The sequence below is a fragment of the Ranitomeya variabilis genome, chromosome 2 (assembly GCF_051348905.1).
Source record: "Ranitomeya variabilis isolate aRanVar5 chromosome 2, aRanVar5.hap1, whole genome shotgun sequence".
Lineage (NCBI taxonomy): Eukaryota > Metazoa > Chordata > Amphibia > Anura > Dendrobatidae > Ranitomeya > Ranitomeya variabilis.
Genome location: NC_135233.1, coordinates 418689485 through 418716966, shown reverse-complemented (window position 1 = coordinate 418716966; position 27482 = coordinate 418689485). Strand labels below are relative to the sequence as shown.

At 44.9% G+C, this 27482-nt stretch overlaps 1 protein-coding gene across 1 annotated transcript; it reads left to right on the top strand.

The window, feature by feature from the left end:
- The first annotated feature begins 1386 nt into the window (after nucleotides 1-1386).
- CCDC70 (coiled-coil domain containing 70) lies at nucleotides 1387-11020 on the top strand. Its single transcript, XM_077292130.1, is given in 5 exon segments — nucleotides 1387-1419; nucleotides 1589-1735; nucleotides 1943-2038; nucleotides 2369-2493; nucleotides 10972-11020. Coding segments are annotated over 5 exon segments (450 nt in total).
- Nucleotides 11021-27482: the final 16462 nt, after the last annotated feature.

The following is a 27482-nucleotide window of genomic DNA, read 5'->3' as shown; positions in this document are numbered from 1 at the left end:
CCATGGGAGGAGGAAGAGGAGGAACACACCACAAAAGAGGAAAAGACCGCATGGGAGGAGATAGAAGAGGATCAGACCGCATGGCAGGAGGAAGAGGAGGAACAGACCATATGGGAGGAGGAAAAGGAGGAACAGACTGCATGGGAGGAGGAAGAGGAGGAACAGACCACATGGGAGGAGAAACAGAACACATGGAAGAAGGAGGAGGAACAGACTGCATTGGAGGAAGAGTAGGAAGAGACCACATAAGAGGAAGCGGAGGAAAAGACTGCATGGGAGAAGGAACAGACCACATGGGATGAGGAGGAGGAACACAACACATGGGAGGAGGAAGAGGAAGAGCAGATCACAGGTGAGAATGAAAAGGAGAAACAGACAGTATGGGAGGAGGAAGAAGAGGAACAGACCACATGGGGGAAGAAGAGGAGAAAGACTATGTAAGGATTCCGGACTTCCCTTGTTCCTGTTCGCCCTGATCCAAGATGGAGTCTTGGATCTCACCCTGTCATGGAACTTCCTGTCTGTCCTGATTATTTAAGTCCGAGTCATGTGGTGTTCTGTGCTTGAGTATTTTGTGCTGCTGGCCCCTGAGCTTCTGCCTGTGTTCTGGGGAACTCCCTGCTTCAGCTGCTCGGCAGTCTGCCTCGCCCCTTTGAGCTGCATCTCACCTCTGGAACTGCTGCGACTGGCAGCACACCTGTGGAAGGATTTCCCTTGTTTGCTAAGCTTTTCCCAGTGTTGTGCCTCTTTGCACAACCACACCAGGTGAGCAAGATTCCAGTGTTGCTTTTCTCACCAAGAGAGTTTTGTACTTATCTACTACACTTAGATAGCGCTCTCCCTCTTTTTCCCTTCATCCTCTTTCACCAGGACTTCATGCTCAATGCACCACCTGCATATTATTGAACTTCCACAAACAAGTGCTGTGCGCACGTGGGATCAAGTTTTGTGCATTTCCACTAATAACCTACTGGACTTCCTTGTCAAGTGTCTTGTTTGCCCCCTCATCATATCCTTGCTGGACTGGTTCATATTAGCGGTCGTGTCCCGCAATCCACTGTGCTGTGATTTACTATATTGTGCTGAGCATCTCGTTACAATTGCAGGAATATCTGTGTTAATTCTGTTTGCTCTCCTGTTTACCATATTGTGCTGAGCACCTCGTTACAATTGCAGGAATATCTGTGTTAGTTTTGTTTGCATTTCTGTTTTGTTTAAATACATCTTTTACTGCAGCTTTGCTCTCAGACTGGTTTTATCCCACGCTATCAGATTCCTTAGTACCTATATATTGTTACAGACTACATGGGAGGAGGAAGAGGAGAAACAGACCCCATGGGAGGAGGAAGAGGAGGAACACACCACAAAAGAGGAGGAAAAGACCGCATGGGAGAAGATAGAGGAGGATCAGACCGCATGGCAGGAGGAAGAGGAACAGACCATATGGGAGGAGGAAAAGGAGGAACAGACTGCATGGGAGGAAGAGGAGGAATAGATCGCATGGGAGGAGAAACAGAACACATGTAAGAAGGAGGAGGAGGAACAGACTGCATTGGAGGAAGAGTAGGAAGAGACCACATAAAAGGAGGAAGCGGAGGAAAAGACTGCATGGGAGAAGGAACAGACCACATGGGATGAGGAGGAGGAACACACCACATGGGAGGAGGAAGAGGAGGAACAGATCGCATGGGAGCAGAAAAAGGAGGAACAGACTCTATGGGAGGAGGAAGAGAAGGTGGAAAAGACTGCATGGGAGGAGGAACAGACTGCATGGGAGAAGGAAGAGACCACATAAGAGGAGGAAGCGGAGGAAAAGACCGCATGGGAGAAGGAACAGACCGCATGGGATGAGGAAGAGGAGGAATAGACTGCATGGGAGGAGGATGAGGAGGAACAGACTGCATGGGAGGAGGATGAGGAGGAACAGACTGCATGGGAGCAGAAAGAGGAGGAACAGACTGCATGGGAGTTGGAAGAGAAGGAGGAAAAGACCGCATGGGAGAAGGAACAGACCGCATGGGATGAGGAAGAGGAGGAATAGACTGCATGGGAGGAGGATGAGGAGGAACAGACTGCATGGGAGCAGAAAGAGGAGGAACAGACTGCATGGGAGTTGGAAGAGAAGGAGGAAAAGACTGCATGGGAGAAAGAATAGGAGAAACAGACCACATGGGAGGAGGAGGAGGAACAGACTGCATGGGAGAAGGATGAAGAGGGAAAGACTGCATGGAAGGAAGGGGAGGAGGAAACCACATGGTTAGAGGAAGAGGAGGAGGAACAGACCTCATGGGAGAAGGAAGATGAGGACCAGACTGCATGGGAGGAGGAACAAGAGGAGGAAAAATAGGAGGATCAGACTGCATGGGAGGAAGAAGAGGAGAAGCAGATTGCGTTGAAGAGGGAAGAAAAGCATTAGGAGTAGGAGGAGGAGGAGAAAGAAGAGCAAGAGACCACACATTTTGAGGAGGAAAAAGAAGAGGAGGAACAGACTGCGTGAGATGAGAAAAAGGAGAAGAGAAGGAAGAAATCATATAGGAAGAAGAAAAGGAAGACCAGACCACACAAGAGGAAGAAAAAGAAGAAAGAAGAAGAGGAAGAACAGTCCACACAGGAGGAGATACATGAAAATGGGAACAGATTGCACACAGACTCCAGGAGAAGGAAGGAGATGAGGGGATGACTTACTGTCTGGATGTAGCATTTGAAATATACAAAATGTGAAAAAGAAAAGTAAGACTCAGTGATGGGTGCATGAGATTCGCTGTCACTACTCTTCCCCCACACAGTAGTGAGAGATACAGAAGTCTTCCATCTCTAACACACACACAAACACACACATCTCACTGGGATAAGTAAAGTGGTAATTAGTTGATCTTGCATAGAATCCTGGTCCTGACATTCTCTATTTTATAACTTAGATTATTATTACTGTTATTTATATACATAAGTTACAAAGGCAAGAAGAGGAATCAGCGGCAGCCGGCGCTTAGAAGAGCTGGAATATTATCTGCTGTTAACATTGTAGCTAATTTACAGTGAATCGTGACTCCTCTGCATCAGGTTGAGTCCCATGATCAGTTTTTGATGCAGCGTCTTACAATTCCTGGAAAGAGGATGAGATTTATAGAAATAGAACACTGATGGTTTTTTTCCTGAATGAACTGACCTACAGTGGGGTTTTTGAAATCGCCATTTATCTTGCAGTTTATCTTGAGTTTTATCTGCAAATTTTCAGTCATAGAATTACATTAGATGTAGTAACACATTAAAATCCGCACATGACTGCCAATAAAGTTTCGTCAAAGCCAAAAAAACTGTATAAAAAACAAAGCAGCTTAATTCAACACATGACCTATGAAAAAGAGACAAAAACTGCAACATCAAAAACAGACAAAAACCTGCACACCTCAAATGCAATGAAGCTAAAAGAAATGCTGCAACAGCAAAACCACGCTAAATACTCATTGTAGGAGCGCAGGCTCGAGGCGTGTGCATGCAGTTTGTTTTTAGCCATTTCCTGATTGAACCATGCCTGGTGTGGTGTGATTTCCATATGGAGCTGCTTCAGTGAAGTGGACGGCACTGAAAGTAACTGATCGTATGATCAGCAAATAGGTTACAATGGAAAGAAACAGGAAATGATTCTCATGCACACACCCTTAGGCTCACTATCCATACACACACAACCTTAGGCTCACAATCCATACACACACACCCTTAGGCTCACCATCCATACACACACACACACACCCTTAGGCTCACCATCCATACACACACCCTTAGGCTCACCATCCATATACACACACTTAGGCTCACCATCCATACACACACACCCTTAGGCTCACCATCCATACACACACACACCCTTAGGCTCACCATCCATACACACACCCTTAGGCTCACCATCCATACACACACCCTTAGGCTCACCATCCATATACACACACTTAGGCTCACCATCCATATACAGTGCAGACCAAAAGTTTGGACACCTTCTCATTTAAAGATTTTTCTGTATTTTCATGACTATGAAAATTGTAACTTCACACTGAAGGCATCAAAACTATGAATTAACACATGTGGAATTATATACTTAACAAAAAAGTGTGAAACAACTGAAAATATGTCATATTCTAGATTCTTCAAAGTAGCCACCTTTTGCTTTGATGACTGCTTTGCGCACTCTTGATACAGGAAAGATATATATCTTGGTACCGTGTTAGCCAGTAGATAGAAAAATGTTTAGAATTGAGAGTCCTCAGTGGTTGATACCTTTTAATGGCTAACTGAAAAGATGATAACAAATTGCAAGCTTTCGAGACTACACAGGTCTCTTCATCAGGCATAGACTAAAAGAAATTCTGAAGAATCACATATTTATGCACAACATAGCACAGAGAAAAAAACAAACAAACATGGATAAGACAGGTGGCATGAAGCAGAATTACCATAAGTGATAAACAGTTATGTCCATAAATGTTGGGCCAGTTCTTAGATAAGGAATGTTTTATTGTCCTCTGATTGGGGTCTCTGTTGTGATGACCCCTCATAGTCTGAGGGGCAAGTTCCTTAGTTGATGTAAAAAGACATAAATCCATGCGACACATTCATTCCACCACTAAGACAGTCAAAGGTCGTCATCAGTTTATATTCCCATACTCTTCTGTCTCTCTGAGTTTTGAAGTTACCTTTTAACACAAGTAATTTCATGTCCATAATGCTATGATTTGGGAGACAAAAATGTATTGCCACAGGTAGATCCATTCTTTTTTCTCTTATTGTATGGCGATGAGAATTCATCCTTGTTCTCAGTTTCTGCCCTGTCTCCCCTACATACAGACCCCCAGTTGGACATTTAGTACAAATAATTAAGTACACCACATTAGAAGTGTCGCAGCTGAAAGTACCTGGTATCTTGTAGTCCTGATGTGAATTGGGGATCTTTATCTTGTCCGTGGTCATTATAAATGGACAGGTTTTACATTTTTTCTGATTGCAGGGAAAGGTTCCTGCAGCTGTTGGAGAGGACAGGGAGCTCTTTACAATGATGCTTCTTAGATTTGGGGGCTGCCTAAAACACAGTAGTGGGGGGTCTGGAAAAATGGATTGTAATCGGGCATCTTTTTGTAGTAAAGGTTGTAATTTCCGTGCAGCTCCCCTTAGCACCTCCAGATTTGGATTGTAGGTAACTACTAGAGGTACCCGGTTATTTCCTTCTTTAGCTTTGTAATGTAGCAGGTGATTCCTTGATATTCTGGTGGCTCTTGTAATCTGGTATTCAATTGTTCTTGGATGGTAGCCCTGATTCAAAAAGGTCTTTCTGAGGCGATCAAGGTGTTCATCCCTGTCCATTGGGTTGGAACATATACGATTGCATCTGATGGCTTGGCTGTAGACAATGGAGTTTTTTATGTGTTTTGCATGGAAACTGTCCCATTTAAGGTATGTTGGACGGTCGATTGGCTTCTGATACAGGGATGTCTCTATTTTATTGTTCTGCAGCTTAATGATGGTGTCCAAAAAGTTAATTTCAGTACAGGAGTAGTTGAGTGTCAAGTTGATGGTTGGATGAAATTGATTAAACTGTTCATTGAACGTCTTTAGCTCTGGCTCAGACTCCGTCCAGATGATTAAAATGTCATCAATGTAGCGGTAGTACGCCAGAGGCCTAATGGGACATGAGGACAAAAAGTCACTTTCAAGCTGGGCCATGAAAAGATTTGCATACTGTGGGGCCATTTTACTTCCCATTGCTGTGCCACTCTCCTGTAGATAGATCTTCTTGTCAAATTCAAAGTAATTGTGGGTGAGGATGAATTTTATAAGTTTCACCACAGAATTTGCATCAGTCCCTGTGTTTTCCAGGAAGAATTTGCAGGCATTTAATCCATCCTGGTGTGGGATATTGGAGTACAAAGATTCCACATCCATGGTGGCCAGGATGGTTCCTTCTGGTAGAGGACCTATTGCTGATAGTTTATTCAATAGGTCAGTTGTGTCCTGACTGAAGCTGGGTGTATCCTTTACCAGGGGTTATTATTATTATTATTTATTGTTATAGCGCCATTTATTCCATATCGCTTTACATGTGAGGAGAGGTATGCATAATAAAAACAAGTACAATAATCTTAAACAATACAAGTCATAACTGGTACAGGAGGAGAGAGGACCTTGCCTGTGAAGGCTCACAATCTACAAGGGATGGGTGAGAATACAGTAGGTGAGGATAGAGCTGGTCATGCAGCGGTTTGGTCGATCGGTGGTTACTGCAGGTTGTAGGCTTGTCGGAAGAGGTGGGTCTTCAGGCTCTTTTTGAAGGTTTCGATGGTAGGCGAGAGTCTGATGTGTTGTGGTAGAGGGTTCCAGAGTAGGGGTGATACGCGAGAGAAATCTTGTATACGATTGTGGGAACAGGAGATAAGAGGGGAGTAGAGAAGGAGATCTTGTCAGGATCGGAGGTTGCGTGTAGGTAAGTACCGGGAGACGAGGTCACAGATGTATGGAGGAGACAGGTTGTGGATGGCTTTGTACGTCATGGTTAGGGTTTTGTACTGGAGTCTCTGGGCAATGGGAAGCCAGTGAAGGGATTGACAGAGGGGAGAGGCCGGGGAATAGCTGGGGGACAGGTGGATTAGTCGGGCAGCAGAGTTTAGAATAGATTGGAGGGGTGTGAGAGTGTTAGAGGGGAGGCCACAGAGCAGGAGGTTGCAGTAGTCAAGGTGAGAGATGATGAGGGCATGGACTAGGGTTTTTGCAGGTTCTTGGTTGAGGAATGTACGGATTCATGAAATATTTTTGAGTTGAAGTCGGCAGGAAGTGGAAAGGGCTTGGATATGTGGTTTGAAGGAGAGATCAGCGTCAAGGATTACCCCGAGGCAGCGAGCTTGTGGGACTGGGGAGAGTGGGCAGCCATTTACTGTAATGGATAGGTTCGTTGGGGGGGTCGCGTGAGATGGGGAAAGATGATGAATTCTGTTTTGTCCATGTTAAGTTTCAGAAATATAGTGGAGAAGGATGAAATAGTGGACAGACATTGACGGATTCTGGTTAGTAGGGAGGTGATATCTGGTCCAGAGATGTAGATCTGTGTGTCATCAGCATAGAGGTGATACTGAAAGCCATGAGATTCTATGAGCTGTCCCAGGCCAAAGGTGTAAATGGAGAAGAGCAGGGGCCCTAGGACTGAACCTTGTGGGACTCCGACAGATAGGGGGCGAGGTGAGGAGGAGGTGTGTGAATGGGAGATGCTGAATGTCCGGTCTGTTAGGTATGATGAGATCCAGGATAGGGCCAAGTCTGTGATGCCAAGGGATGAGAGGGTCTGTAATAATAGGGAATGGTCCACTGTGTCAAAGGCAGCCGACAGGTCGAGGAGGAGGACAGAGTAGTGTCGCTTGCTCTTGGCGGTTAAGAGGTCATTGTGACCTTAGGGCAGTTTCAGTGGAATGGTGTGACCGGAAGCCAGATTGTAAGCGGTCAAAGAGGGAGCAAGAAGAGAGATGGGAGGACAGTTCAAGGTAGACGTGTTGTTCCAGTAGTTTGGAGGCATAGGGAAGAAGTGATATAGGGCGATAGCTAGATACAGAGAATGGGTCAAGAGAGGGCTTTTTGAGGATAGGTGTGATGGAGGCATGTTTAAAGCTTTAGGGGAAAACACCAGTTGTTAGTGATAGATTAAAGATATGGGTTAGGGTTGGGATGAAGACTGTGGTGAGGTTTGGGATGAAGCGGGATGGAAGCGGGTCAAGTGCACAGGTGGTGAGATGCGATCTTGAGAGTAGAGTGGAGAGTTGATCTTCTGTAATGTGGAGAATTTGGTTTTGGAGGTGGAGGGCTGGGAAGTCGGGAGGAAGGGCTCTGGGAGTTGTTGACCAAAACTGTCTCTGATGTTATCAATCTTCTGCTTGAAAAATGAGGCAAAGTCTTCAGCTGAGATAAGTGGGAGGGAGGAGGTGCTGGGGGACGGAGGAGAGAATTGAAGGTGTTGAATAACTGTTTAGGGTTGTGAGACAGGGAGGATATGAGAGATGAGAAGTAGGTTTGTTTAGCTGTGGTGAGTGTGGTCTTGAAAGTAGTGAGGGACTGTTTGAATGCGATTAAGTGCTCGTTGGAGTGGGATCTTTTCCATCTGCGCTCAGCAGCCCTGGAAGCTCGCCTCAGTTCTAAGTTTAAGAACACCCTCTACCCATCCAGATACCTGCTCAGTAAGGGTGCCAACACATGAAATAATTGGTCTTTCTGGATTTCCAGATTTGTGGATTTTGGGAAGCATGTACAATGTCCCTGTTCTTGGACTTTCTGGTATCAGGTCATTGGCTCTTATGGATTCGTCGGGCAGACAAGATACCAACTTGTTTAGTTCCTTGTAGTAGTCCTGTGTAGGATCCGACTCCAATTTTTTGTAGTAGCGTGTCTTAGTGGTGGAATGAATGTGTCGCATGGATTTATGTATTTTTACATCAACTAAGGAACTTGCCCCTCAGACTATGAGGGGTCATCACAACAGAGACCGCAATCAGAGGACAATAAAACATTCCTTATCTAAGAACTGGCCCAATATTTATGGACATAACTGTTTATCACTATTAGTCTCTGCCTGATGAAGAGACCTGTGTAGTCTTGAAAGCTTGCAATTTGTTACCATCTTTTCAGTTAGCCATTAAAAGGTATCAACCACTGAAGACTCTCAATTCTAAACATTTTTGCGCACTCTTGGCATTCTCTTGATGAGCTTCAAGAGGTAGTCACCGGGAATGGTTTTCACTTCACAGGTGTGCCCTGTCAGGTTTAATAAGTGGGATTTCTCGCCTTATAAATGGGGTTGGGACCATCAGTTGTGTTGTGCAGAAGTCTGGTGGATACACAGCTGATAGTCCTACTGAATAGCCTGTTAGAATTTGTATTATGGCAAGAAAAAAGCAGCTAAGTAAAGAAAAACGAGTGGCCATCATTACTTTAAGAAATGAAGGTCAGTCAGTCTGAAAATTTGGGAAAACTTTGAAAGTGTCCCCAAGTGCAGCTGCAAAAACCATCAAGCGCTACAAGGAAACTGGCTCACATGAGGACCGCACCAGGAAAGGAAGACCAAGAGTCACCTCTGCTTCTGAGGATAAGTTTATCTGAGTCACCAGCCTCAGAAATCGCAGGTTAACAGCAGCTCAGATTAGAGACCAGGTCAATGCCAAACAGAGTTCTAGCAGCAGACACATCTCTACAACAACTGTTAAGAGGAGACTTTGTGCAGCAGTCCTTCATAGTACAATAGCTGCTGGGAAACCACTGCTAAGGACAGGCAACAAGCAGAAGAGACTTGTTTGGGCTAAAGAACACAAGGAATGGACATTAGACCAGTGGAAATCCGTGCTTTGGTCTGATGAGTCCAAATTTGAGATCTTTGGTGCCAACCACCGTGTCTTTGTGCGACGCAGAAAAGGTGAACAGATGGACTCTACATGCCTGGTTCCCACCATGAGGTGTGATGGTGTGGGGGTGGTTTGCTGGTGACACTGTTGGGGATTTATTCAAAATTGAAGGCATACTGAACCAGCATGACTACCACAGCATCTTGCAGCGGCATGCTATTCCATCCAGTTTGCATTTAGTTGGAACATCATTTATTTTTCAACAGGACAATGACCCCAAACACACCTCCAGGCTGCAGGCATGTACTACGGAGGACAGAGAATGAACTTCAATCCAATATTGCAGCCAGCATGCAGCCAGCGGGTAAGGAAAGGGTGAATCAAACACCCGAAAACCCCGCCCCTATGGCTGAAAATTGTTCCCTCCAAATTCAGGTGACAGAGTCCCTTTAAATGAGAAGGTGTCCAAACTTTTGGTCTATACTGTACACACATGAAAGTAAGTAAACCAAGCACACTACCATAATCTGAATATTAAAGTACAGGGTGCAAGTGAGTGGTAAAACTAAACGACGAACAAGAGAACAGCACCACTCCAATTATGCACACCACATACATGTAGTCCAGTCAAAATACAGTTTGACCCGGAACAAATTCTAAGAAAGCGTTTTATGATTTTTTAAATTACTATTATATGTGGGGAACAACATATTAAAAGTTTTCCAAAAATTGATCACCACAAAGGTCCTAACTATGACGTCATAAAACGATGACAGCCATCGTACTAAAAATAACGAATATTTCCCTATTTCAAAGCTGTAGCTTTAGGTTACAGAAGAGTTTACATTTTGTATACTATATATTTTCATATAACAATTTTTATACAAAGTTTTATACTAACTACATGGACAGGCGAGGTCATGATGTCATCAATGACGTCATGACATATATGTACATTTCTAGAAATTATAAAATTAATGCACAGTGCATTTTAAGACCTACTTCATCACTGAATAAGCGTGTCAGGTCAATAATCACTAAGTGCACCGAAGTGTACTACAACCACGAGAACAATTGCAGTGAATTATTTTCAGAAGTGTTTCTGGCGCGGGTGAAGTATCCATCATCACTGGAACTAGACTGTTGTTCTGCAATTCCCATCCCCATTCAGTAGTGTCCATGGCCTCACCATTGTCCATCCAAAGCATCACTTGGAGGTAACTCCGAAGGGCATGATACTTCGTGGCAGAGGAGGTCGGTGGCAGTCGTTCAGGTGTAACAAAGATTTTGGCTGAACCAACTTTTTTGCAGACAGAATACCTCATTGCAGACAGATTGTCTCCAGGTTTGCCCCCAAACAATGCCACCATCGCTTTACACCCAGCGTCTTCAATCTCAGCTCTGTTTTTGTTAGGTGTGGAAAAGATTTTAGCACAGCTATTTAAGACCGAGTCTCCCTTCAAAACCTTGTGTAGACCAAGTTTTTTTCCAATTCCAAAAACCGCGGAAGTGGTATCGCAACCCGTGAATGCATGAAGGAACAGAAGACTGCTGCAGACATGGTTTCCCAGGAACTTCTTCATAACCTTAATGTCGTATACTGTTGCAGGACTCCCTTTATCCGAGTAGAAATAAAGCTTGTTGCCATCGCTGGTTGACGCGTGATGAAGTAACAACACCAAAAGATCTGTATCTTCGCCAATGAGACTAGTACTTTTGTTGGAAGACATTGACACTGCTGCCTTAACAATCTCCACATCTGCATCCCCCTCTGATTGTATTACGTGACAACCTCTGTCATTCATGCGCTGTGAAACGAGATTGATAAGAGACTGTTTGTTCTCCACATTCGAAAGGTCGAAAGTCCTCCTTTTTCCCGACAAATTTAATTCCTTCAGCAATGTTCACTTTGTTACTTGTTCGCTTTTTGCGCCGTCGCTGATGGGTAATGTCCTTAGTGTTTGGTCCTCCAATGTAACCATCAAATACTATCGTAGCCTTACCATAGTGCTTTAGTGTGAAAGATGCATAGTCTTCAGCGATTGAACAATATGTCTTTCCTTCTGACCACTTCAGTCGATGGAGAAGAGAACCTCCGTCAAGAACATAATGTTCCACTTCTGGTACATCCTTGAGTACTGTGTCATGTGAACTCTGTTCTTTTATAGCAGCCATCAGTTGTGCTTTGTTTGGTTTGCGTAAGAGATGTTTTGCCTCAAAGAGGGATGGTGGGTATGGTGAAAGTTCATAGGCCATCACCTCATCAAGGGAAAGATCAGCAGTTTGAGATACCACAAGAAACCTTTGGAACAAAAGAGCGGGGTCTATTGTTTTGTCCTTAGCAACCTCAATAGCCTCACTGGATGCCAGGGTCTTGGCTTTCATTGACCTCTTGTACTTAACTGAAAACAGTGATTGACCCTCCATTGTTGTCACTATTTCTCTGCCAATGGTGAACAGGTTATGGACATTCACTTCCTTATTTGCATTGACACCGGTGATAATGTTGCGAAAAGACACTTCATCAGAGAAAGGTGAAAAGGTCTTGAGTTTATCTGCAATTTTCTCCAGGTCTTCACGATCTCTTCTCGTCCTTGATGTTCTTGCCTCCTTGTGTTGTTCACTGGTGACAAAGCTCTGGCGAGTGAAACCCTGCATTGCATCACTGTAGGAAGAGGACACTGGCACAGACAGAGTCCACAAGGCCCTCTGATGTTCGGACATTCCACTTCCTCTGGTGAGTCCTCCTGCAGTTTTTAGGGAGCGCATCAGAGCTTGCTCGATGACTAGGTCGCATCCCAGGCCTGCCCAGTACTGATCAGTCCGCCTTACAACATGCAAGCCATTCATAAATCTATGGAAAACTGATGGCATATCATCTTCCAGAGTGGTCATAGACTGGAGGTAAAGGTAGGCGGCCTTCACATAGTTCCCATGCCCAGCAGCTGCAAGAATGGGCAAACATTCGGCTACAGCATGAAGGTGCATCAGCCAGGATCCTGTACGATCGGCCTCGATAAGCTCCCTTGCAATTCCAACCATCTGTTGGTAATTCAGCCATAGTTTATTGGTGCGAGAGTGAGCGGATAATCTGTTTCTTTTGGTGGACAAGAGGTGGACAATTTCACTAAGGCAGGTAGAAGTGATGACCAAATTCAAGTCACTCTCCTCTGTCAGTGTGCGAGCATACAACTGCTCAAGTTCATGCAACAGGTCTGCAAAACTGGGATGGTCGCAAAATACTTTGTCTGCAACTTGCTGAGTAAGACACTGATCAAGGAGGAGATGGCCACGAACTGCCTTTCCAGTCATGGTGTTGCACAACATTGTCACCGTAAATTGTTCCCAAGATCTCTTTGATTCCACTCCCATCCATCAACGTTCCTATGGCACCCATAAGATTCATCAATGTGTGGAAGCTCCCGAGCATCAGGACAACATCTCGAACCAGGCTGTCTTCAGGCACCTCTTGCTTGATTTCTGACGCTTTCCAGTAGAGTGGCTGATTGAATGTAACAACTGCAGCGGATCGGTGTTTATCAGCAAGGTTGGACAGATACTCAAGAGTAGAGAAGATGCATGACTTGTCTCCGGAATACATGTCAATGATGGGCAGGAAGATTACCGAAGATGACCCCGGATGATCACAGTCTTTATGTAGCATGTGCATCATTCCATTCCAGCTTGGTGCAGGCTGTTTGAAGCATAAAGACATCTCCCACAATACATCAACACGATGGTCAATGGCGTCGAGAAATGGCAAGGGCTTGAATTTTATGTTTCGGCGAGTGTGTTTTGCAAAACGGTATTCCCTTACATCAACTCTGCTTTGTTCAACTATCTCCAAGTCCGCAGTCGTCCTTCTGAGAACAGTGCGACTGACCTTCCTTCCTGGAGTCACAGTAGCTACCATCCCCATGCCGTGGAAAGTCCCCTTCCCATCTAATGTGATGATATTATGATCGACGTTGTCCGCAGCGAACAGCAGTGCCGTATCCAGTCTGTCTATGGTACCACCGAGTACATCCTGGCCAACAGAAGCGGCAGCGTTTTCCTCGAATCGCTGAACTTCCGAATATGATGAACAATATCCCATGGCTGAGAGACTGTCTACAAGAAATCGAGACCTGAAATGATGATGGAGCTGGACTGCTAACCCAAGCTGCAATGGAGCTACTACAGCCCTGGGACATACAGCCTGAACAACTGATTGTCAAATGCTTGCGACCTTCCTGTCAATGTCCTTTCCAACGAAGAGGGTTTCAAGCAAGCAAAGCAAACTCAGGGAGAGATAATCTAAGGCAGACTGACATTCAAGCGAAGAAGTCTTCGGATATTCATCGGTTGAAGGTGGGATCTTAGACTTGATATCGCTCTTGATTAGTTTGGCCGCAGTCTCTATGATGGCTCTCTTCTGGGCTTCTTCATCCGTTTCCTGACTACGGAAATAGTCCCTCAGGATTATTCTGGTCTTTTCACGGAACGTTACAATGTTAGGCAACCCTTCACACTCTGCTATGAATATCGAATCGCCATACCTCTCCTCCAGCCTATACCTCAGCCATTTATTACTATAGGCAGCACTGTCTCCTTCTACAAGATACTCCGTCATTTTCTTTGCAAGATCTGTGACAGTCAGTTGCTCTTCATCATTGTCCTCGAGAAATGCACACATTCTCAAGAACGCTTGCTCTTGGTTCATGTTCATCGGCCTCCCTACCTTCCGCGGTTTCTTTGTATTAGATCCACCACAATGACACATAGGAATTCCGTAATTTGTCCGAAAGTTAATGTCACATGAACGATGATAGACAGTCTGCAGCATGTAAGTCCTTCCCAAAGTACGCGATTCTCCCTTGAATGGTGATTGCCCAGTCATCATTATGCTGTTTGCAATGTGACATGATGGACCTTACAAATCCATCCGTTGTAATAAAGCTATAGTCATCGAAATCACTACTAGATCTTGTCTTCACCACTTCATGTCCACAGAACAAACACTGCGTCGTGCTATCATAGGATCCAGTAGACACCCGTGTACCTCTCTTGGCAGGTGAACGATGAACGGAAGTAGCTTTCTTATGCAAGTCTATTTGCTTCATGTTTATGTAGTTCATACGACATCTCTTGTGCACCACTGCTCCAGCAGCTACCACAGTGCTAACGCCCCTCTCAATACTGGCTTTGATCCCTTCAGCTCCTTTCGCACCAATCACCACTCTTTCTCCATCATCTTCTACTTCATGGCTGCATAAGGGGCAAGTTTCTTGACTTTCCATCATTCTCAGCTCTGTAAAAGAAGATAAATAAATCGTTAAATAATATAATAATAGTAGTAATTGTAAAAGAAATAATGATAGACACTGAAAGGAGAGTCGCATTTAACATTTTACAGCTTAGGCGGCCATATTCTTTGACGTCACATTTGGACCCTTTGTGGTAACCCTATCTTGGTAAACTTTTAGTATTTGTTTCCCTACATGTAATACTACAAAAAAAAACAATAAAATGCTTTCTTGGAATTTGTTCAGGGTAAAGTGTTTTTTTTTCTTATTTTGACTGGACTAATGAATATATAAGTAACAATAAACCATATATGGAAAAAAAGAGGTCTTTATTGGCACACCACACAATTTAAAACATATTTAAAAACAGCAAAGAACACCTTGTCCATATCCAGTGTTTGTACATATTAACACCTATACATATAAAGTATAATAATATATAATGCCTGAAAACCCACCTCTATACCTACTGGCTCATGGGGCTAGCAACAGCATGCTCAATAGCCTACCTAAATGGCAACATAACTCTTATATAGATCCCAAAAAAACATAAAAATGGCAAGGGGTGAATCATATAGCAAATAAGAGCATTAAGAGTCCATAAGGCTGAATTACCTAAAGTGCAAAATGCACAAACTAGGAGGACCCCAGGCAAAGAAGCGAAATGGACCAGGACCAATGCAGCCCCACGCGTATCGCCCTCACTGATAGGGCTTCACCAGGGGAGATGTCCATTTTTATGGTTTTTTGGGATCTATATAAGAGTTATGTTGCCATTTAGGTAGGCTATTGAGCATGTTGTTGGTAGCCCCATGAACCAGTTGAACCAGTAGGTATAGAGGTGGGTTTTCAGGCATTATATATTGTTATACTTCATATGTATAGGTGTTAACCCCTTCATGACCTTGGGATTTTCCGTTTTTCCATGTTCGTTTTTCGCTCCCCTCCTTCCCAGAGCCGTAACTTTTTTATTTTTCCGTCAATTTGGCCATGTGAGGGCTTATTTTTTGTGGGACGAGTTGTACTTTTGAACGATATCATTGGTTTTACCATGTCGTGTACTAGAAAACGGGAAAAAAATTCCAAGTGCGGTGAAATTGCAAAAAAAGTGCAATCCCACACTTGTTTTTTGCTTGGCTTTTTTGCTAGGTTCACTAAATGCTAAAACTGACCTGCCATTATGATTCTTCAGGTCAGTACGAGTTCATAGACACCTAACATGACTAGGTTATTTTTTATCTAAGTGGTGAAAAAAAATTCTAAACTTTGCTAAAAAAAAAAAAAAAATGGCGCCATTTTCCGATACTCGTAGCGTCTCCATTTTTCATGATCTGGGGTCGGTTGAGGGCTTATTCTTTGCGTGCCGAGCTGGCGTTTTTAATGATAGCATTTTGGTGCAGATACGTTCTTTTGATCGCCCGTTATTGCATTCTGGCGTTTCAAATTTTTTTCTCGCTACACCGTTTAGCGATCAGGTTAATGCTTTTTTTTTATTGATAGAGCGGGCGATTCTGAACGCGGCGATACCAAACATGTGTAGGTTTGATTTTTTTATTATTGATTTATTTTGATTGGGGCGAAAGGGGGGTGATTTAAACTTTAATATTTTTTTCCCTTTTTTTTTTAACTTTTGCCATGCTTCAATAGCCTCCATAGGAGGCTAGAAGCAGGCACAACGCGATCGGCTCTGCTACATAGCAGCGATCTGATGTTCGCTGCTATGTAGCAGAAATGCAGGTGTGCTGTGAGCGCCGACCACAGGGTGGCGCTCACAGCTGCCGGGAATCAGTAACCATAGAGGTCTCAAGGACCTCTATGGTTACACTGCTGAAGCATCGCCGACCTCCGATCATGTGAAGGGGGTCGGCGATGCGATCATTTCCGGCCGCCCGGTCAGAAGCGGTAGTTAAATGCCGCTGTCTGCGTTTGACAGCGGCATTTAACTAGTTAATAGGCGCGGGCAGATCGCGATTCTGGCTGCGCCTATTATGGGCACATGTCAGCTGTTTAAAACAACTGACATGTCCCGGCTTTGATGCGGGCTCACCGCCGGAGCCCGCATCAAAGCGGGGCTTCTGACCTCGGACGTACTATCCCATCCGAGGTCAGAAAGGGGTTAATATGTACAAACACTGGTTATGGACAAGGTGTTCTTTGCTGTTTTTAAATATGTTTTAAATTGTGTGGTGTGCCAATAAAGACCTCTTTTTTTCATATATGGTTTATTGTTACTTATATATTCATGTATGTGGTGTGCATAATTGGAGTGGTGCTGTTCTCTTGTTTGTTGTACTGTACACACGCACACCCTTAGGCTCACCATCCATACACACATACCCTTAGGGTCACCATCCATACACACACACACACACACACTCTTAGACTCACCATCCACACACAGACAGACCCTTAAGCTCACCATCCATACACACACACACCCTTAGGCTCACCATCCATACACATACTTAGGCTCACCATCCATACACACACACACACACACACACACACACACCCTTAGGCTCACTATACATACACATAAACACACCCTTAGGCTCATCATACAAACACACACACCCTTAGGCTCACCATCCATATACACACACACACACATCCTTAAGCTCACTATACATACACACACCGTTAGGCTCACCATACATACACACAAACTTAGGCTCACCATCCATATACACACACACACACACACCCTTAGGCTCACTATACATACACATAAACACACCCTTAGGCTCATCATACAAACACACACACCCTTAGGCTCACCATCCATATACACACACACATCCTTAAGCTCACTATACATACACACACCCTTAGGCTCACCATACATACACACACACACACCCTTAGGCTCACCATATATATACACACACACACCCTTAGGCTCACCATACATATACACACATACTCCCTTAGGCTCACCATACATATATACACATACACACTTCCTTAGGCTCACTATACATATATACACACACATGCTCCCTCAGGCTCACCATGCATATATACACAGACATTCCCTTAGGCTCACCGTACATATATACACACATAGTCTCTAAGGCTCACCATACATATATATACACAAACACACACTCCTTTAAGCTCACCATACACAACCCTTAGGTTCACCATACATATATACACTCACTCCTTAGGCTCCCCATACATACAGTGGGTACGGAAAGTATTCAGACCCCTTTAAATTTTTCACTCTTTGTTTCATTGCAGCCATTTGGTTAATTCAAAAAAGTTCATTTTTTTTCTCATTAATGTGCACTCTGCACCCCATCTTGACTGAAAAAAACTGAAGTGTAGAAATTTTTGCAAATGTAATAAAAAAGAAAAACTGAAATATCATATGGTCGTAAGTCTTCAGACCCTTTGCTCAGACACTTATATTTAAGTCACATGCTGTCCATTTCCTTGTGATCTTCCTTGAGATGGTTCTGCTCCTTCATTGGAGGCCAGCTGTGTTTAATCTGATAGGACTTGATTTGGAAAGGCGCACACCTGTCTATATAAGACCTCACAGCTCACAGTGCATGTCAGGCCAAATGAAAATCATGAGGTCAAAGGAACTGACCAAGGAGCTCAGAGACAGAATTGTGGCAAGGCAAAGATCTGGCCAAGGTTACAACAGAATTTCTGCAGCACTCAAGGTTCCTAAGAGCACAGTGGCCTCCATAATCCTTAAATGGAAGAAGCTTGGGACCACCAGAAGTCTTCCTAGACCTGGCAGTCCAGCCAAGCGGAGCAATCATGGGAAAAGAGCCTTGGTGTGAGAGGTAAAGAAGAACCCCAAGATCACTGTGGCTGAGCTCCAGCGATGCAGTAGGGAGATGAGAGTAAGTTCCACAAAGTCAACTATCACTGCAGCCCTCCACCAGTCGGGCCTTTATGGCAGAGTAGCCCGACGGAAGCCTCTCCTCAGTGCAAGACATATGAAAGCCGCATAGTTTGCTAAAAAACACATGAAGGACTCCCAGACTATGAGAAATAAGATTCTCTGGTCTGATGAGATGAAGATAGACCTTTTTGGTGATAATTCTAAGCGGCATGTGTGGAGAAAACATGCCCAATACAATCCTAACAGTGAAACGTGGTGGTGGCAGCATCATGCTATGGGGGTGTTTTTCAGCTGCAGGGACAGCACGACTGGTTGTCATTGAAGGAAACATGAATGCGGCCAAGTACAGAGATATCCTGGATGAAAACCTCTTCCAGAGTGCTCTGGACCTCAGACTTGGCCGAAGGTTCACCTTCCAACAAGACAATGACCCTAAGCACACAGCTAAAATAACAAAGGAATGGCTTCAGAACAACTCTGTGACCATTCTTGACCGGCCCAGTCAGAGCCCTGACCTAAACCCAATGGAGCATCTCTGGAGAGACCTGAAAATGGCATCCACCAACGTTCACCTTCCAACCTGACAGAACTGGAGAGGATCTGCAAGGAAGAATGGCCGAGGATCCCCAAATCCAGGGGTGAAAAACTTGTTGTATCATTCCCAAGAAGACTCATGGCTGTACTAGCTCAAAAGGTGCTTCTACTCAATCCTGAGCAAAGGGGCTGAATACTTATGATCATGTGATATTTCAGTTTTTCTTTTTTAATACATTTGCCAAAATCACTACATTTCTGTTTTTTTCAGTCAAAATGTGGTGCAGAGTGAATATTAATGAGAAAAAAATGAACTTTTTTGAATTTACCAAATGGCTGCAATGAAACAGAGTAAGAAATTTAAAGGGGTATGAATACTTTCCGTACCCACTGTATACCATGTTCCAAATTATTATGCAAATTGGATTAAAGTTTCATAAAGATTTGTTTTATTTTTCAAATAAACTCGTGGATGGTATTGTCTCAGGGCTCAATGGATCACTGAAATCAATCTTAAACACATGTGATAATTAGTTTTCCAGGTGATTCTAATTAAAGGAAAACTACTTAAAAATGATGTTCCACATTATTAAGCAGGTCACAGTTTTCAAGTAACATGGGAAAGAAAAAGGATCTCTCTGCTGCCGAAAAGCATCAAATAGTGCAATGCCTTGGTCAAGGGATGAAAACATTAGATATTTCCCGAAAACTTAAGCGTGATCATCGTACTGTTAAGAGATTTGTGGCTGAATCTGAGCACAGACGTGTTCGTGCTGATAAAGGCAGAATGAGGAAGGTTTCTGCCAGGCAAGTTCATCGGATTAAGAGAACAGCTGCTAAAAAGCCATTACAAACCAGCAAATGGATATTTGAAGCTGCTGGTGCCTCTGGAGTCCCTCAAACCTCAAGGTGTAGCATCCTTCAAAGGCTTGCTTTCTTGCCTAAACCTACTATTCGGCCACCCCTAAAGAATGTTCACAAGCAGAAATGGTTGCAGTGGGCCCAGAGATACATGAAGACTAATTTTTAGTCTTGTTATTATTATTATTATAGCGCCATTTATTCCATGGCGCTTTACATGTGAGGAGGGGTATACATAATAAAAACAGGTACAATAATCTTGAACAATACAAGTCACAACTGGTACAGGAGGAGAGAGGACCCTGCCCGTGAGGGCTCACAATCTGCAAGGGATGGGTGTAGATACAGTAGGTGAGGATAGAGCTGGTCGTGCAGTGGTTTGGTCAATCGGTGGTTACTGCAGGTTGTAGGCTTGCTGGAAGAGGTAGATCTTCAGGTTCTTTTTGAAGGTTTCGATGGTAGGTGAGAGTCTGATATGTTGTGGTAGAGAGTTCCAGAGTATGGGTGAGGCGCGAGAGAAATCTTGTATGCGATTGTGGGAAGAGGAGATAAGAGGGGAGTAGAGAAGGAGATCTTGTGAGGATCGGAGGGTGCATGCAGGAAAGTACCGGGAGACGAGGTCACAGATGTATGGAGGAGACAGGTTGTGGATGGCTTTGTATGTCATGGTTAGGCTTTTGTACTGGAGTCTCTGGGTAATGGGGAGCCAGTGAAGGGATTGACAGACTGGAGAGGCCAGGGAATAGCGGGGGGACAGGTGGATTAGTCAGGCAGCAGAGTTTAGAATAGATTGGAGGGGTGCGAGAGTGTTAGAGGAGAGGCCACAGAGCAGGAGGTTACAGTATTCGAGGCGGGAGATGATGAGGGCAAGGACTAGGGTTTTTGCAGATTCTTGGTTTAGGAATGTGTGGATCCGTTAAATATTTTTGAGTTGAAGGCGGCAGGAAGTGGAAAGGGCTTGGATATGCGGTTTGAAGGAGAGATCAGTGTCAAGGATTACCCCGAGACAGCGAGCTTGTGGGACTGGGGAGAGTGGGCAGCCGTTTACTGTAATGGATAGATTTGTTGGGGGGGGGGGTCGTGTGAGATGGGGGAAAGACAATGAATTCTGTTTTGCCCATGTTAAGTTTTAGAAATCTAGCGGAGAAGAAGGATGAAATAGCGGATAGACATTGAGGGATTCTGGTTAGTAGGGTGGTGATATCTGGTCCAGAGATGTAGATCTGTGTGTCATCAGCATAGAGATGATACTGAAAACCGTGAGATGCTATGAGCTGTCCCAGGCCAAAAGTGTAAATGGAGAAAAGCAGGGGCCCTAGAACTGAACCTTGCGGGACTCCGACAGATAGGGGGCGAGGTGAGGAGGAGGTGTGTGAATGGGAGACGCTGAATGTTCGGTCAGTTAGGTATGACGAGATCCAGGATAGGGCCAAGTCTGTGATGCCAAGGGATGAGAGGGTCTGTAGTAATAGGGAATGGTCCACTGTGTCAAAGGCAGAGGACACGTCCAGGAGGAGGAGGATAGGGAAGTGTCGCTTGCTCTTAGCCGTTAATAGGTCATTGGTAACCTTAGTTAGGGCAGTGTCAGTGGAGTGGTGTGACCGGAAGCCTGATTGTAAGCGGTCGAAAAGGGAGCAGGAAGATAGATGGGAGGACAGTTCAAGATGGACGTGTTATTCCAGTAGTTTTGAGGCATAGGGGAGAAGTGATATAGGGCGATAGCTAGATACAGAGGATGGGTCAAGAGAGGGCTTTTTGAGGATAGGTGTGATTGAGGCATGTTTAAAGCTTGAGGAGAAAACACCAGTTGTTAGTGATAGGTTGAAGAGATGGGTTAGAGTTGGGATGAAGACTGTGGCGAGGTTTGGGATGAAGTGGGAAGGGATCAGGTCAAGTGCACAGGTGGTGAGATGTGATCTTGAGAGTAGAGTGGAGAGTCGATCTTCTGTAATGGTGGAGAAGTTGGTTTTCGAGGTGGAGGGCTGGGTAGTTGGGAGGAAGGGCTCTGGGGGTTGTCGACTAAAACTGTCCGTGATGTTCTCAATCTTCTGCTTGAAAAATGAGGCAAAGTCTTCAGCTGAGATGAGTGGGGAGGGAGGAGGTGCTGGGGGATGGAGGAGAGAGTTGAAGGTGTTGAATAACTGTTTAAGGTTGTGAGACAGGGAGGATATGAGAGACGAGAAGTAGGTTTGTTTAGCTGTGGCGAGTGTGGCCTTGAAAGTAGTGAGGGACTGTTTGAATGCGATAAAGTGCTTGTTGGAGTGGGATCTTTTCCATCTCTGCTCTGCAGCCCTGGAAGCTCGCCTCAGTTCTTTGGTCAGGCTGGTGTGCCAGGGCTGTCTGTTGATTTTGCGATCTTTGGTATGTGTGAGAGGGGCAAGAGATTCCAAAGCAGCAGCTATTGTGGTGTTATATAGAGCGGCAGCATCATCCGCATTGTGTAGGGAACTTATGTGTGTGAGAGGGAGGAGGGATTCAGAGTGAGTGTAGATCAAGGTGTATAAGATTTCTGCGAGGGTGTGCAAGTTTGTGGGGTGGGGATTGTAGACAAGGAGTGGAGAGGGAAGAGAATGTGAGTAGATTGTGGTCAGAAAGAGGAAGAGGTGAGTTAGAGAGGGTAGATAGGGAGCAGAGGCAGGTGAAGATGAGGTCCAATGTGTGACCATCTTTGTGAGTGGCTGCAGAAGACCATTGAGTGAGGCCGAAGGAGGAAGTGAGAGATAGAAGTTTAGTGGCAGCTGAGGGAAGTGTCAATGGGGATGTTGAAGTCGCCCATGATGATAGTGGGGATGTCCGCAGAAAGGAAATGAAGTAGCCAGGTGGTGAAGTGGTCAAAGAAGGTGGTGGCTGGCCCTGGGGGGCGGTAAATAACAGCCAGTTGGAGGTTGGTGGGGGCATAGATGCGCACAGAGTGCACCTCAAAGGAAGGGAGGGTAACAGAGGGTGGCAGTGGGATTGGGGTGGAGGAGCAGTTATCTGACAGGAGAAAACCAACTCCTCCGCCATGCTTGCTGCTGGGGCAGAGTGTGTGGGAAAGGTGGAAGCCACCATAGGAAACTGCAGCAGGAGAGGCTGTGTCAGAAGGGGTGAGCCAGGTTTCAGTGATGGCGAGGAAGGTTTGGTAGTAACAAAAAGATCGTGGATGTAGGAAAGCTTGTTGCAGACAGAGCGAGCGTTCCACAGAGCTCCTGTTAGTGAGACTGGGGAAGTGGGGGCTGGGCGAATGGGTATAAGGTTAGAGAGGTTATGGAAATTTGTGATAGAGCGTGGATGGGAGGTAGAACTGACTGTGGGGATGTGGTGAGGAGGACCAGGATTTGGAGAGATATCACCAGCAGTGAGGAGCAGAGAAAGTGTTAGCAGGTGGGAGCAGGAGAGGGCATGAGGTGGCTGTCTGTCATGATTCCCAATGGCAAGGAAACATCAGAACACAAAAATAACGGACGAGCTCTGGGTGATGGAATCTCGAGCTGACCGTGAGCTAAATCTACCACACAACTAATAGTAGCCAGGGAGCATACCTACGACTTCCTAAATGCCACGCACCAGCCGGAGGACTAACTACGCCTGGTAGAGGAAGGAACAGACCTGGCTTACCTCTAGGGAAATACCCCAAAAGATGATAGCAGCCCCCCACATGTAATAACGGTGAGTTAAGAGGAAAAGACATACACAGTATGAAAGTAGATTTAGCAAAGAGAGGTCCACTTACTAGATAGCAGAAGGATACAAAAGAGGACTTCACGGTCAACTGAAAACCCTTTCAAAAAACCATCCTGAAATTACTTTAAGACTCCTGTGTCAACTCATGACACAGGAGTGGCAATTTCAGCCCGCAAGAGCTTCCAGCTACAGAGAATAACAAAAACTGCAAACTGGACAAAAGATACAAAACAAAAGGACAAAGTCCACTTAGCTGATCAGCAGACTAGTAGCAGGAACATGCAACCGAAGGCTCTGGTTACAATGATGACCGGCAAGGAAATGACTGGAGAGCAAGGCTAAATAGGAAACTCCCAAACACTGATGGGAGCAGGTGAACTGAGACAGCAAAGCACACACAAGTCACCAGTACCACCAGCAACCACCAGGGGAGCCCAAAAAGCGGATTCACAACAGTACCCCCCCCTTAAGGAGGGGGCACCGAACCCTCACGAGAACCGCCAGGGCGATCTGGATGAGCCCTATGAAAGGCACGAACCAAATCCGAGGCATGAACATCAGAGGCAGTTACCCAAGAACTATCTTCCTGACCATAGCCCTTCCATTTAACCAGATATTGAAGTCTCCGTCTGGAAATACGGGAAGCCAAGATCTTCTCTACAACGTACTCCAATTCACCCTCCACCAGCACAGGAGCAGGAGGTTCAGTAGAAGGAACCACCGGTACCTCATATCTCCGCAACAACGACCGATGGAATACATTATGGATAGCGAAAGATGCCGGGAGGTCCAAACGAAAGGACACAGGGTTAAGTATCTCCAAAATCCTATAAGGACCGATGAACCGAGGCTTAAACTTAGGAGAAGAAACCCTCATAGGGACAAAACGGGAAGACAACCACACCAAGTCCCCAACACGAAGGCGAGGACCAACACGACGACGGCGGTTAGCAAACTGCTGAGTCCTCTCCTGGGACAACTTCAAATTGTCCACCACTTGTCCCCAAATCTGATGCAACCGATCCACCACCGCATCCACTCCAGGACAATCCGAAGATTCCACCTGACCAGATGAAAAACGAGGATGAAACCCTGAATTGCAAAAGAAAGGAGAAACCAAAGTGGCAGAACTAGCCTGATTATTAAGAGCAAATTCCACCAACGGCAAAAAGGCAACCCAGTCATCCTGATCCGCAGACACAAAACACCTCAAATAAGTCTCCAAAGTTTGATTAGTTCGCTCCGTCTGGCCATTAGTCTGAGGATGGAATGCAGACGAAAAAGACAAATCAATGCCCAACCTGGCACAGAATGTCCGCCAAAATCTAGACACGAACTGGGTTCCCCTGTCAGAAACGATGTTTTCCGGAATACCATGCAAGCGAACCACATTTTGAAAAAATAGAGGGACCAACTCAGATGAAGAAGGCAACTTAGGCAATGGTACCAAATGAACCATTTTAGAAAAACGGTCACACACCACCCAGATGACAGACATCTTCTGAGAAACAGGGAGATCAGAAATAGAGTCCATAGAGATGTGCGTCCAAGGCCTCTTCGGAACAGGCAAGGGCAACAATAACCCATTTTTACGCCTATAATTCTGCCGCTCGCTTCTGGACAGAATTCTGTCACATTGCATTTTCTCTGGCATCTCTTCAGAAGATACCGCCAAATGGTGCACGGGTTTGCGCTCCCGCAAACGCCGATCAATCTGAATAGCCATTGTCATGGACTCATTCAGACCTGTGGGCGCAGGGAACCCGACCATAACATCTTTAACGGCATCAGAAAGGCCCTCTCTGAAATTTGCCGCTAGGGCGCACTCATTCCACTGAGTAAGCACAGACCATCTACGAAATTTTTGGCAGTATATCTCAGCTTCATCTTGCCCTTGAGATAGGGCTATCAAAGCTTTTTCAGCTTGAATCTCCAAATTAGGTTCCTCATAAAGCAACCCTAAAGCCAGAAAAAACACATCCACATTGAGCAACGCAGGATCCCCTGGTGTCAATGAAAATGCCCAATTTTGAGGGTCACCTCGCAGCAAAGAAATTACAATCTTAACCTGCTGGACAGGATCTCCAGAGGAGTGAAGTCTGAGAGAAAGGAACAATTTACAATTATATTTGAAATTCAGGAATCTATCTCCGGAAAACACCTCTGGTGTAGGAATTTTAGGTTCAGACATCGGAGTATGTATAACAAAATCTTGTAAATTTTGAACCTTGGTAGCAAGATTATTTAAACCTACAGCCAAACTCTGAGGGTCCATCTTTAAACAGGTGAGATCAGAGCCATTCAAGGATTAGAAGGAGAGAAAGGCAAAGGCTGTAATTAGAGCTGAAATACAACTGATCCAACTATGGAGCAAGCATAGGGGGGGAAAAAAAAAAAAAAAATCTACAGACTTCTTTTTTCTCTCCTTTCTTCTGCCAATAACTTTAACATTGGCCGGTCATACTGTCATGATTCCCAATGGCAAGGAAACATCAGAACACAAAAATAACGGACGAGCTCTGGGTGATGGAATCTCGAGCTGACCGTGAGCTAAATCTACCACACAACTAATAGTAGCCAGGGAGCATACCTACGACTTCCTAAATGCCACGCGCCAGCCGGAGGACTAACTACGCCTGGTAGAGGAAGGAACAGACCTGGCTTACCTCTAGGGAAATACCCCAAAAGATGATAGCAGCCCCCCACATGTAATAACGGTGAGTTAAGAGGAAAAGACATACACAGTATGAAAGTAGATTTAGCAAAGAGAGGTCCACTTACTAGATAGCAGAAGGATACAAAAGAGGACTTCACGGTCAACTGAAAACCCTTTCAAAAAACCATCCTGAAATTACTTTAAGACTCCTGTGTCAACTCATGACACAGGAGTGGCAATTTCAGCCCGCAAGAGCTTCCAGCTACAGAGAATAACAAAAACTGCAAACTGGACAAAAGATACAAAACAAAAGGACAAAGTCCACTTAGCTGATCAGCAGACTAGTAGCAGGAACATGCAACCGAAGGCTCTGGTTACAATGATGACCGGCAAGGAAATGACTGGAGAGCAAGGCTAAATAGGAAACTCCCAAACACTGATGGGAGCAGGTGAACTGAGACAGCAAAGCACACACAAGTCACCAGTACCACCAGCAACCACCAGGGGAGCCCAAAAAGCGGATTCACAACAGCTGTCTGTGCTTGGAGACAGAGGATTGTTTGTTAAGGAATAGTTCTGAGGAGGTGAGATGGATGGGGAAGATTGAAGAAGAGATGAACAGTTCCTAACTAGGTGTTGGGACTAGGGGAGTTTGCAGAAAGTGAAGAATTATAGGGGTGAAAGTGAAAACAATCAGAAACATTGTTTACAGTGACTTGCCAGTTACCTTTGGTTGCCTTCTGGTTCAATTCTGGTTTTAATTCTAAAATTAATCTTCACACTTCTAGGACACACTTAAAGGAATCACACAGCAGACTGAAGTCTATGCAGACTTGTACTATGCAATATATGTCCAACTAAGTGCATTCAGGTGTGAAGCAGAGAGGAGTGGTCTCTGCTCATCTTGGTCAGAGAACTAAGGGTGGACCAGATGCATACAATCAAGCATTGAGTAAACAAGGTCATAAATAACACTGGGGTAAGCTGCGGTTAGCTGAAAGGCATACCATGTGAATGCTAGGAGCAGAGGAAAGTCTGTGTGGAAAGTTGGGTGATGTACTATGTGCACTTCATAGACAGACAAGGCAGGAGAGCAGGCTGGAGAGCTGGGTGCATGAACATACCTGTAGGAAGAATAGACATGCTGGTTAGAGTGTGATTGTGGCAGATAGCAGGGCAGTTTGTATACATCCTTCTGGTTTTAATTCTAACATTAATCTTCACACTCCTAGGACACACTTATAGGAATCACACAGCAG